The sequence below is a fragment of the Lichenostomus cassidix genome, chromosome 3 (assembly GCF_008360975.1).
Source record: "Lichenostomus cassidix isolate B80296 chromosome 3, HeHo_3.0, whole genome shotgun sequence".
NCBI classification, from domain to species: Eukaryota; Metazoa; Chordata; class Aves; order Passeriformes; family Meliphagidae; genus Lichenostomus; species Lichenostomus cassidix.
This window is the reverse complement of record NC_139483.1, coordinates 34,429,144-34,441,592: the sequence shown is the minus strand read 5'-3', so window position 1 is coordinate 34,441,592 and position 12,449 is coordinate 34,429,144. Positions and strand designations below refer to the sequence as shown.

The 12,449-nt window shown below is 41.4% G+C and overlaps 1 protein-coding gene across 1 annotated transcript in view; it reads left to right on the top strand.

Moving 5' to 3' along the window:
• Nucleotides 1-91: 91 nt before the first annotated feature.
• The window catches only part of HEATR5B (HEAT repeat containing 5B), a 55,800-nt gene continuing 43,442 nt past the window's right edge, over nt 92-12,449 (top strand). The window contains exons 1-10 of the mRNA XM_085055233.1: nt 92-391; nt 2,870-3,038; nt 3,472-3,683; nt 5,282-5,390; nt 6,329-6,478; nt 6,968-7,139; nt 7,517-7,674; nt 8,633-8,882; nt 10,437-10,592; nt 11,995-12,245. Coding sequence (XP_084911359.1) covers nt 2,913-3,038; nt 3,472-3,683; nt 5,282-5,390; nt 6,329-6,478; nt 6,968-7,139; nt 7,517-7,674; nt 8,633-8,882; nt 10,437-10,592; nt 11,995-12,245 — 1,584 coding nt within the window. The 5' untranslated portion in view covers nt 92-391; nt 2,870-2,912. The remainder of the gene's footprint in view (nt 392-2,869; nt 3,039-3,471; nt 3,684-5,281; nt 5,391-6,328; nt 6,479-6,967; nt 7,140-7,516; nt 7,675-8,632; nt 8,883-10,436; nt 10,593-11,994; nt 12,246-12,449) is intronic.

Sequence of the window (12,449 nt, the reverse complement as noted above, 5' to 3'; positions counted from 1 at the left end):
CCGCACCCAGGGGCCGCGCTCCCCCCGTTCCCCGTCCCGGCCGTACCGCGGCGCCTGCGCGGGTCCGCCCCGCCCGCCGGCGCCTGCGCCTCTGCCGCTTCCTGCTGCGCGGCCGCGGTGCCTCCGCGCTGCCGGGCTGCGTCGGGCCGGGCTCGGAGCGAAGCCGCTCGTGTCCCCCTCGCCGCCCCTCCACGCCCGTCGGACCTGGGCACGGCGGGGCTGAAGCGGCCGAGCCCGCCGGTGATGGTGCCGCGGCCGGGGGCGAGCGCGGTGCAGCGCGCCCACACCTGTCCGTGTCCGCGACTGTGGCCGTGACCGGCGCACGGGGAGCGCGGTGTCGCGCCTGGCGCAGCCCGCAGCTGGCGGGACGCGGCCGCCGCACGGCAGGAGCGTAAGTGCCCGTGAGCGGCCCGGTCGGGCCCGGGGGACAGCGCTTCCCTCGGCGTGCGGGGCGCTGTGCGCGTGTGCGGGCGGGGCGGCTGCTCGGGGGGCACCGGCATCGCTCCTGGGAATCGCTCCTGGGAATCGTCTGCTCGGCATCGCTGCCCGGGCATCGCTCCTCGGCATCGCTGCCCGGGCATCGCTCCCTTACAGCCCCTGCTGCACCGCGGCTTTGCCTCCTCAGGGGTTTTCCGAGCCAGGCAGGATGCCCTAGGAGAGCTGCTACAGCTTATTAAAGTTAGCGATGCAGGTAGGAGGATCCAGGCGTGAAAACCTTTTCACCTGCTGGAGTCCCTCAGGAGCGTGTCACTTCGCCTAAACTTGCCTGTGTCTCGGCTTTGTCACTCCACTGAAGTGCAGTTGACGAGGAGACAAATAGTTGATTTAGGCTTAGAAAAACAGCTGGGGAATAGAAAGGAGTTTTAATACATCTGAACGTTTTCTTATATCTCGAATGCTCCACCATACCTCAGTGGCTGCTGGTTGGCTTTGATCGGCTTTGGCTCTGCATCCTGTGAGAGATCACAGAGTATTTATTTCTTTTAGCATGCACTGCAAAACTCAGTCCCTGCCAGGACCAGTTGAACTTGGTAGGCTTTTTGGAGCGAGCCTTTGGCCAGTGTAAGTGAGCTTTGGATTGCCTGTGTAAGTAGCTCCGTGTTAGACTGAAGCTGTAGTTAGGTGAACATTTGTGTCATTGTTCTTGTGTCTGGTCCCTTGTGCTTCATCAGTGCTGCTGAATGTACATCCAGGTTTGGTCGCTTGGAGCTTGTGTTCCCTACATTTTAGATGAAGAGGTACAGGAGGGTGGGGAAGGTGCATAAGGGATTCATGGCTCTTGTGGCCAGGGGTAAATTAAACTTTTTATGTGGGGAGGAAAAGGAATAATGAGCTGTGCTGTCCTACAGTGCTTATGGTGCTTATGTGCTGTGCGAGTGTGACGAGCAGTGCAGATCTCTGGGATGATATCCAAAGAGTCATAGTGCCATCATCCATTGCATCTCTCTGCTCTCACGTAAAGGTGATGGGAGGTGATGTGTCTGAGTTATTGACAGGCAATGCCGTCTCAGTTCTTTATAAATGTAAAAAAAAAAAAAAGAAAAAAAAAAGAAAAACTGGAAAATGTCTTTGGAGGAGTTAGGGAGAGCTGTGTGTGCTTCCTTATGTGACTGTTCCACCTCTGCTGATCTGTCACTGGAACTGTATGCAGTGAAAAATGTGCTAAGTGCTGAAGTGCAGGGAGCAACCTTAGAGCATTGTGATGCTCTAGTTTCATCAACACCAAATCATTAAGGTGAATTTAGGGCCATAATACCCTTACCAATGTCTCATTTGGGGACTGTTTAAAAAAAAATCAATTTAAGTAACTTCATTTGAGTTTAAGAATTTGTTGGGTTTGGCCATGAATGAGGAAGCAGCTGTGAGCTCTTGAGAGCAAAGTGGAGCAGTGCAGCTGTTAGAAGATGATGTCTGTTGAAAGCTGATGTCTTACATAATACTCCTTAGTTGTTTTGCTTTCTCTGTTTTGCCTAAGATCCTAATTTCAGCATCACTGCATTCAGGTTTTGAGGTTGGGTTTGTTTTTTGCTTTTGGGGTTTCTTTTTGCTGAAGATGGTTGACTTAATGTTGTGATTTTAGGTAATTTTTGTGGGTTTTTTTCGTGTGTGAGCTCTGCATTGAACAACTACATGCTTTTTCAGGTGGTTTGCTAAGATGAAGTTGTTGGGAGAATGTTTGCTTACACTAATAGGGTGCTTTTGGTAGTGCTTTGATGCTAGCCCCTGCTGACTGAGCAGGATCTCCTGTGTTCCATCTGCAGTATTTTGACTGCTGGGGAGACCTTCAGTTGCTTGGCTGCTGCTTGTGTTCCAGGCTGTCCCACCTAAGGCTTGCTGGATTTCAGAGAGCTTGTTTGTCCAGCACTTAAAGCAAGGCTAGGGGGATCTGGGAAATCTTAGGTCAGTGATGCCAAGTCCTGTCGCCGTTAGTGCTCCTCTCAAATTTGCATTGGCTGGAAATTCCTGCTTGTGGCAGGCTCATCTCAGCTTGTCTGCTGAAGGGTGTTGAGGAGAGGGCCAGGTTCATGTCTGAGCTTTGGGAGTGTGCTCAAGGGTCTTGATTTGCAACAATCCTTTTTCTCTTTCATGTAAGACAAGACAGTGAGATGATTACCTTTAAACAGGGACTTCGGTCCCTTTTTTTCCTGGCTAAGAGTTTGTACCCTGAATTGCCTGGAGGTGCTCTTTTTGCAATTAACAGTTCCATTGCCTGAAATACTAATGAATGTACTCAGTTTGTGAATATGTGAATACCTTTTATATGGGACTGCTTAGCTAAGACAAGTCTAAGCAAGCAAGGATATTTTCATTTAATTTTCAAAGCTTTGCACTGATGTACTATATACTAATATTTACATTTTTATTTTAGGGTTTCTACACAAATTTGCAATAAAACTGGAATATAACCCATTATGGAGCTGGCTCATAGTTTGTTGCTGAATGAGGAAGCATTAGCTCAAATCACAGAAGCAAAGAGACCAGTCTTTATCTTTGAGTGGTTGAGATTTTTGGATAAAGTGCTGGTAGCTGCCAACAAGGTAATTTTATGGGGGTTTTGTCCCTCTTCTTTCTAAAGAGACTTTCTTTTAAAAATCATTTGTATTCATTTCGTGCCAGAGAAAGTTGACAGGTAATGGCTAGATGGTAACCGTGTGGTTTCAGATTCAACCTGAAGTGCTTCAGTGTTACTTTGTAGCTTTAAAGTGTTTAGTTTTGGGCTGTCAGTAGGCAGCTAGTAAGTGCTTTTAAAAAGTAAAAATTAAATAGGGTAGCAGCTAATTCTGAGCATTTAGCATCTGTCTTTGCTATTGTTGAATGTATCTCATATCTCTCTGAGACAGGCAATTTGCTGGTTACATTTAGTTGGGACTGGTCTAAGGTTTACTTCCATTTCTTGTAGATTTTCCTGGGTTTTAGAGGCAGCACAGAGGATTAAACTACTTTTCGTATTTATTTTTGGTCCGTTAACAGACAGATGTCAAGGAAAAACAGAAGAAACTTGTAGAACAGCTAACAGGACTCATCAGCAGTTCCCCTGGGCCACCCACACGGAAGCTGCTTGCAAAAAATCTTGCTGCTCTCTACAGCATTGGAGACACATTTACTGTTTTTCAGACGCTTGACAAGTGTAACGACATCATCAAGAGCAAAGATGATACTGCAGCCTACCTGCCCACAAAACTGTATGTTTAATATTACTGGGGAAAGGAATATGATTTTTAGCCAAGTGGTCCTGGATATTGCAGAAGAATCTGCCTATATATGTGCATGCTATGTTTCCTTATATTTTGTGTACTTGTTTGGAGTTCATATGTGCTTGATATAGCAGAGAAAAGCACCTGATTGGGATTGTGCAAGGCAGAACTCAAAGGTGACATATACATGGCTATCTGAAAATGAAATGTTTTTCCCTTGGCAAGGCACTGTTATGTTTCTTCACATGCCTATGGCGTGGAGAGGATAACAGTTAATGAAGTAATGCAATGAGGACATTCCACCAGTGGAATTATTGCTGGTTTTGCTCAGTTACCCCACTTATGGTGGGACCTGCAGATTGTCAAGCCAGAGCTTTATCTATGCTCAGATAATTGTAACCAAACAGTAAAGTTCTTTTCACCATCAAATATTGCCTTCTCTATTCCCTTACCATGATAAACAGCACACATCTCTCAAGCAGAGTCTCTAACTTGGCTATGTGTGTGCATGTATGTGTGATGCAGTTTGTCTTTAGCCATAGGAGCAATCTCCTTGGTAGGAATTTGGTTAATCCCCAGACAGCTTCCACTGAAACTGTTTTTGGTACTTTCCAATGTACTGCTTCATATGTTTATGGTGTGTAGTGAACCCTAATTTGGGCTTGCCTTCAGACATTATGACAGCAACAGGTTTTGACAAGAAAGTATGAAATAGTCATTGTTTGGGTAGATACTGTCCTCTTGTTTCTAGCTCTTGCAGCTCTGTGAGGAACTTGTATAAGTGGGAAGGGTTTTCTACTATAACATGCTCTGAAATTTATGCTACCAAGTAATAGTCCAGAAGGTTTTCTAATGAACACATGCCCCTTCAGGGGGAGGCTGTGAGGAGTTTTTGACATAACTTTGCTAAAAAACTATTTAGCCAGCAATTACGTATTTTTAAAAAAGCTTAATTCCTTTGGGATGGAAAAGTGCATGTTTTCAGGAGCTGCTTCTGTGACTGTCCTGGAACAATTCATGCATATAACTGCAATGTGGTGATCATTAAATATTCCTAATCTCAAATGGTGGGGCAAGAAAAACATACAAATAACTGTTTATGGATTCAGAGATTTTACAGTGCATATAATTTTTGTGTTATGCAATAATTTCTGCATTTTAAGTTCTCAGTCTTGGAAAAAACCCCATAATAAGGTGTCTACAAAAATGTGTCAGGGTATATTACATGCTAGGGGTTATGTTGTAGTTGCTTGGAAAAGAGACAGTTTATTGAAACACAAAAAACCCCTATCTTACTGAGATTTCAGCCTATCTTGCTTTGTCCAGAATTTTTCACTCTATGTGTGAAAGTAATAGCCTTTCAAACACATTTGTATTTTTAGAAGCTGGTAACTTTTCTGTTACTTATTTTTTTGTAAACAAAAAAATTATTTAAATGCACAGTGTTAAACAGCCAGGATAAGTAGTGGATAACAAATAGATTTTTACTCATCAATGTTGATTAAAACAAACGTTTCTATATAACTATTTGGTTTCGTTTAGATGATACAGAAAAAGCGTACACAAATTAATGTCTTTTCTCATAGGGCTGCTGTGGCATGTGTTGGAGCATTTTATGAAAAAATGGGCAGAATGCTGGGGAGTTCTTTTCCAGAAACTGTGAATAACCTGTTAAAGTCTCTGAAAAGTGCAGAGGTAAGTTTCAGTTTCTTTATGTGGCCTTAATTATATTTAAACAGAAACCTGCTTCTTCCAGAGGTGTTTGCCAAGTTGCCTGGGCAAACTGTTTTTCTTTTACATCGAAAACTGCAGATCACTTACCTAGCTAGTGTCAAGTCTACTGCAGCGAGTTTAGAGTTTGTCATATGAATATTGTAGTAGTTGCTTCATCAGTAGTTAAAATTAAAAAATGACTGTATCTGTCATTTCTAACTACTATGCTAGGATTTTTGCCCGTGTACTCTGAATAAACATTCAGTTGTTAAAAATTAATAATGAATACTTACATTTTGCAGGGAAGTTGTTACTCTGCATGTGAGCAGAATACATTATGCCCTGAAAAGAAAGAGTGTGTCACAATATTGAGGACATGTATCCTGGGCTGTCAGTGGGTCTGATTTTATGCAAATAGCTCTGCTGGGGCAAGTTGGATACTGATTGTGTAGATCTTGTGCTGGCAGCTGTTTTCTTCAGCTGTGTTGTACCTGTGTGATTATTTATTTATTTGTTTTTGTGTGTGTGTGCTCTCAGATTGTAAGTACCTGCCTGTGTGCAGATATAGCATGAAGCTGCTAACTTACATGGGCTTCTCTTTCTCTCCAATGAGCTGCTTTTTCTTTTTCACTCTAAGTCTGCAGTTGATAAATAGTGGGGCAGTGCAGAAGAATTTTACCTAGAGACAATTTGTTGGGTTGTCTGTGTTCAATTTATGTGACAACTGAGGGACTTTAAGTAAAGCTGTGTACAGTGCTTACTTCTGTCTAAAACAGCTATGTATCAGTTATATATGCCTTCACTTTCAATGTTTGCAAAAACATTGCTGCGGAGAAGCAGGAAAATGCAAAAGTTTACACCTGGTTCTTAATATAAGTCCTTTGTCCACATTTTGCATAAATGTTTTTGTGTGTGTGCAGTCTCAGGGCCGCAGTGAAATTCTGATGAGTTTGCAGAAAGTCCTCAATGGGCTTGGAGGAGCAGCAGCTTCTTGTCACCGTGATATTTACAAGAATGCCCGGTCTCTGCTGACAGACAGGTCTATGGCTGTACGATGTGCAGTGGCCAAGGTGGGTGTCTTCTCAGCAGTCATAGAAATTCTTGTGCTGTGGCTGGGAATTACCTGCAGTTGAACTGGGACCTGTTGTTTATGAAAGGAAATTGATAATTAGTTGGACAGGATAAGTCCTTACTAGTTTACACTGCAGGCTCAGACATTTGACTTATTTCACAGGTACTGCAGTACTGTATTCCCCACTTGACAAACAAATATGAGATAGAATATATTCTCTGGTAGCCCCTCATTGGGAGAGGCTTTTGGTAATGCAGTTCCTTTGTTGAGCTTTCTATTAATTTTTTAATTTATGCATTAGCCTATTCCATTACTCCTCTGGTTGTTTACTCAGGTAAGATATTTGGCATCTGGGAGAGTGTGTAAATTAATTCTTGAAATATTCATATTAAAATATTTGCTGAATTAACCTGAGATTTGCAGTCTGATACTTACATGAAAGGTAGGAATGGTCTCCTGGTGCTTAGCAAGTCTGTTTTTCCTACAGTGTCTGCTGGAATTACAGAATGAAGCAGTGTTTATGTGGACAGCTGAACTGGAGAATGTTGCAACTCTGTGCTTTAAAGCTCTGGAAAACTCAAACTATGGTGTGCGAGTTGCAGTGTCAAAGCTTTTGGGGACAGTCATGGCTACAGCACTGATACCAAAGCAAGCAACAGGTATGAGCCCTTCTGGATTCCATGTCTAAGTTGGCAGACTTAGTGCACTTCAGTACCATGTTATGTGACAATGTTGCACAACACGTTGTTGTTCCAGTAGATGGAAGCTTGTAGATGGATTGATTGTTTTTACAAACAATAAGCTAAATAGAGTGCAGAGTCTCTGTTGTAGTCATACTTAGAAAAGACAGAGCAAACAATCAAAAATCACCTGGAAGAAGTGGCTTATTTTTTAAGCATGAAAATGAATGTTTATCTAAAATCTTGGGTAGACTTATTTCTGCAAGAAAGTTTGGAATTAATAAATCTGGTTTCAAGATCATTGTTAATATCTGTTGGAACTTTGGGATCAAAATATTACTTTTTTTTTTAAAAAGTCATGCGGCAAAATGTGAAGAGAGCCACACTTGAGGAGGTGTTGGAGCTCATGGCCACAGGATTTCTGCGAGGAGGATCTGGTTTCCTGAAGAGTGGTGGAGAGATGTTAAAAGTAGGAGGATCTGTCAATAGGGAAGTGCGAGTTGGTGTTACCCAGGTTTGTAATTTTTTTAGTGAAGTCAAATTTATACATGAATGTAACCCTTTTACTAGGAAAAATACACCCTTCTGTTCTGTATTTCTGTATAAGTTAATTAAGAGGTCTAATTTGACTCACCTGTTTTGTGAGATGTACATGAGGTATCATTCACATATCTACTTTCTTTTTTTATTAATGTGCAGTAAGTTAACATATGAGCTAAGGAAAACTTCATTGATCAGTGTCTATTAGGTGAGATTAACTTGCAAAAATATTTGAAAATTTATTATTTTAAAGACTTTGGTTCCCCTTTTAAATTTAGTTTCTTTTTAGTGAGGATGCTCTGTTATCCTTTCACAGCTGTCTTCTCAGCTGCAGCCCTGATTGGTTAAACTACATTTCTTCTTTCCAGCTATCTCTCATGAGTAGGTGAAATCTGATGAATGTGCAAGTTTCTCTTGTCTGAGAGAGGAAGGTGGTGGCAACACCTCTTCAAATTCAGACATTTTCCCTCTGACATATATTTCAGTATGCTACAGTAACTTCCCAGATTCCGGATCTTGATCATAGGTTATTTTGTGAAGCCCTTTATTTTTTTCTCAGTCTTTTTTGGGTGAACTTGGTGAATATGCCAGGTTTTCATTGTGAACTGGAACACATTGATGTTGCTGCTGTTGTTTACATGGTTCTGAAATTTTTTTAGAAAGAGACACATTTAAAGCAATGAACAGGAGTTTTTTGCTGTCATCCAAAGAGTGTTTTACGCATTACAAGATAGGGGCTACTCTTGGTACTGGAAACAGTTTAGTTTCAGCAGCAAAGGCCTGAATTGATTCGTGCTGAGTAACCTCATTAGGGTTGCTTATTGTTGCCTGGTGTTGCTGCTGTAGTGCATTATGCATGAGTCTGGCTGCAGTCTCACCCAGTGTTTTGGTTGTGTTTTAATGGGGTTGCTGTGTGACTTCTGCATTGGCAGGCCTACGTTGTGTTTGTTACGACACTAGGAGGGCAGTGGCTGGAGCGCAACTTTGCTACCTTTCTGTCCCACGTTCTCGATCTGGTCTCCCATCCTCGTGCTACTCAGACCCACGTGGAGGCTGTTTACTCTCGAAGATGTGTGTCCTTCATCCTGAGAGCAACTGTGGGCAGCTTGCTGGGGGAGAAAGCACAGATTGCAGCTGCCAAAGAAATATGTCAAGCCATTGGTAAACAAATGAAGGCAGTGGGTGAGAACTATTTTTCTTCATTTGGGACCAGTTGAAAGTTACTGCCATTTTACTGAGGCAGCCATTTTTAAGCTATTTCCTACTGTGAGGAGTAATTTTGTTCTTATGGGAAATGATAATTCACGTGCTTTCTGTTTCGAATGTGCTATCCAAGAGGTTAATTTCTGCTTGAAAAGTGATTGTATAAAACTGGCTTGTTATCTCAGATAGCAAATGCAATGTCAAAAGCCTAGAATGGAAGTGGGGGAGACAAAACTATACATTTGCCATTTGTCTTGGGATAGGTTGTGTTGAAAGTCATGCAGAGTTCTTTACTAATAGTGTTGAAAATCCTGTAGGTCAAGATCTTATAGGTCCTTGTGTTTCTGCTGCTAGTATTTGTACTAATATCCAATTGGATTTTGTGACAAAAATGATGTAATCTGAAGACTAGAAACAGAGAAGAAAAATATGATCCCTTTGTGAAACTCTGCAGAATATATAATCACTAAGTGGGCTAACAAAACTCTCTTGCAGTCATTAATTGTATGAAATTAATTAGTTCAAGCTGGAGATTGAAAGAGTAAATTGAAATTACACATGATTGTATTTACCAAACATATCTTTCTCTTCTTCTGTCATCTAATTTGAGTTTAAAATAATGCTTAGCGTATGGAAATGAAATCGATTTAGAAACTTTTGAAGGTTGTTCTCATGACTGTTTTTTGATGGGGTAGGCATGGAAACTTGAAAGGTTTCTGATTACCATAAGTATCATTTCCAGGAAAACAAGCCTATTGAAAATGCTGTTTCTGAGAGGAAACATTTACAGAAATTACTCCTCTGGCCACCTTGTCAAAGTTGCAGGAAATTCAACTGTGTATTTGGATAGTTTAAAGAACTCCCATTTTTTTGAGAATTTCTCGTGAATTTGATGAAAAATGGGAGGGGTGTTTACTTGGTAGTAATTGCTTCCCTTCATATACAGCAGGCCATTTTCTAAATTTGTTCTGTAGTATACATAGTAACATTAAGCTGATAGGAAAGTCACTTTTTGAAAAGACAGTTGCTGCTTCTGGGATATTGTGTAGGAGAACTTACAGTGGTTTTAAGGAACTCAATTGGATAACTCTGAGATGATTAGAGATTATAATTATATACTAAAGTCTATTTTTTTAGTTTCATTGAAAATATATGCATGAAAATTTGTATGCAGAACCTAGATATGTTATTATATATTTTGTTACTGTATATACACATATACAGCATGTGTGTTTTGTATAAGTGCTTTTACTGTGTTCCACTGTTTATCCTACCTCTTAGTGCTCTGTTATCTGTAGTAACTGCTAGGCATCTGTTTTTTATGGTCTTTGGACAACTGTGTTTGGCTGATAGCTATAAAGCTCTTTCCCTGCAGAATATGTTTGTTTTGTGAGCTCTCACTATGACCAGACTTGTGGTTTTGTTTTAATGTAGGATTGATGTCAGAATGAAACTGTCACTTTCTGTCCTGAGAACGTTCAGGTGTGATTCAAATGGTAGTTAAGCAAGATACTCTTGTTTTCTTTTCTGCAGAAGCAGTAGTGAATGATGCTAACAGTGAAAATAAATCAGGAGCTGCTGATGTTGCTGCAAGCCAGCACGTGATGGTGTGTGCTCTCCAGGAACTGGGCAGTCTGGTTCAGAGTCTGAATGCCACTGCATCTCCTCTTATTCAAGAGCCCTCTATTGGTATGCAAATAAATGGAAAGAGATTAAGTGAGGCATTTGAGCAATGAATATGAAATACCATTAAGTCTAGTTAAATAATAAATGAATATGTAAGAAATAAATCTAGGAAATTGATACTTCCTGTAGTGCTCCAGATAGGTACATTTGTCCAGCTCATTGTGTCCAGTGTCCTAATTTTAGTTCAAGTTTGACAAAATATTAAAAAGCTATTTTGGTTGGAGTCTGAAGCTCTTTCTTAGGGTGAGTAAAGTGGTATTTTTTTGTACTGGTCTGTTTACAATAACAGTTTTATAGGAAATACATTGTTTTGCTATGTAAGGTCTGAAATATTTGCTCCTGGAAAACTATTGCCTTTAAATACCAAATTTCTGTGTGGAGGTAAAAGTATTTGGTCAAGATGAGGCTGTTGGTAGGCCCATTTAAAAGAAGTAGTTCTTTGGCTTAAGTTGACTGGGGCTTGTGTGGGGTTTTCTTCTTGTTTGTTTCAGTATCTGAATCCACACTTACCCTGTAGTGTGACAGCTTAATGTGTTTTCAGTTTGTGAATGCCTATGGTTTTTCCCCTGGAACTGCAAGCTCCTTTAGACATTTCCTCATATAGATTGCTGTTTTGATGCATATGACATTCTTCCTATACTGATTTTATGGCAGCTTTGGAGTGGGGAAGACTATGCTCACATTTTTTCCTTCTGACAGCTGTGTCCCATAAGAACAGAGAGGACTGTATCTCAGTATTATTTCTGTTAGGTGCTGTGAACTCAACAGGTAGAAGTAGTTCACTAGCTCCAGAGAAGGCAGCAGTGAGGGCTGTGAAGTAGAAGTTTTCCAAGATCTGGACTAAAGAATGTGTTGGTTTGGAGAGAGATTGGACTGAAGGGCACAGTTAGTAAGTGGGATTACATAGGCACAGAAGTTTGGAGATTGCAGAAGGATGTAAGCTTGCTGCAGGGAGGACAGCACTGTGTCAAAGGCAGAGTACAGCACTCAGTGGCATCTACAGCTTGTGCTTGGCTACAATAAGAAGCAAACCCAAAAGTCAGTGTTACTGTTGCTCTGTTACTGGCAATCTGTAAAACACTGTGGGAATGTCTCATCCAGTGCCTGTTCTCTTATATAGCATTGCTGCCTCTTTTCAGTGTTCAGGCAGTAGGAGTCAGTGCTGTGGCTCTGGCAGCTCCATCTTTGCTGATAAAACACAGTGGGGAGCAGCATAATGCCAGTAACAACTACTGTCTTTCCTTAAAGGAAAAAGCAGTCAGAAAATTCAAGTACTTTAATTCTGACTTTCTTAACTTTCACATTGGCTGTCTAGTATCAATTCAGTTGTCTATGTATATTAAAAAGCATATGTATATCAAAAGGTGCATCTTAAGTTAAAGGCTGTAAACTCTCCTTTCTGTAGGTCTGTTGGAGACAGTAACTTCAGTTCTTCTTCATCCCAGCATGGCTGCTCGACTGGCTGCCGCCTGGTGCTTGCGGTGTGTAGCCGTGGCATTGCCCTTCCAGCTGACTCCGTTTCTAGACAGATGCGCAGAAAGACTCAACAACCTGAAGACCTCCCCTGAAGCTGTTAGTGGCTACAGTTTTGCAATGGCTGCTCTGTTAGGTGGTGTGCATCAGTGTCCACTAGGCATTCCTCATGCCAAAGGAAAGGTGAGATGATGAGAGAAGAGAAATTGAAATATTGAAAAATTGTAGAAATAATTGCTGAAGAGAATATTACTGGCTGTGTTATCATATGAAAACCACTGATCATCAGCATGAAATGTGATCTGCATTCATTCTTTGTGGAAGGTCAATTTAAATGACTTGAGAACATCTTTAATCTGTAAGAGTGAGCAAGTAGAAGTAGCTTGC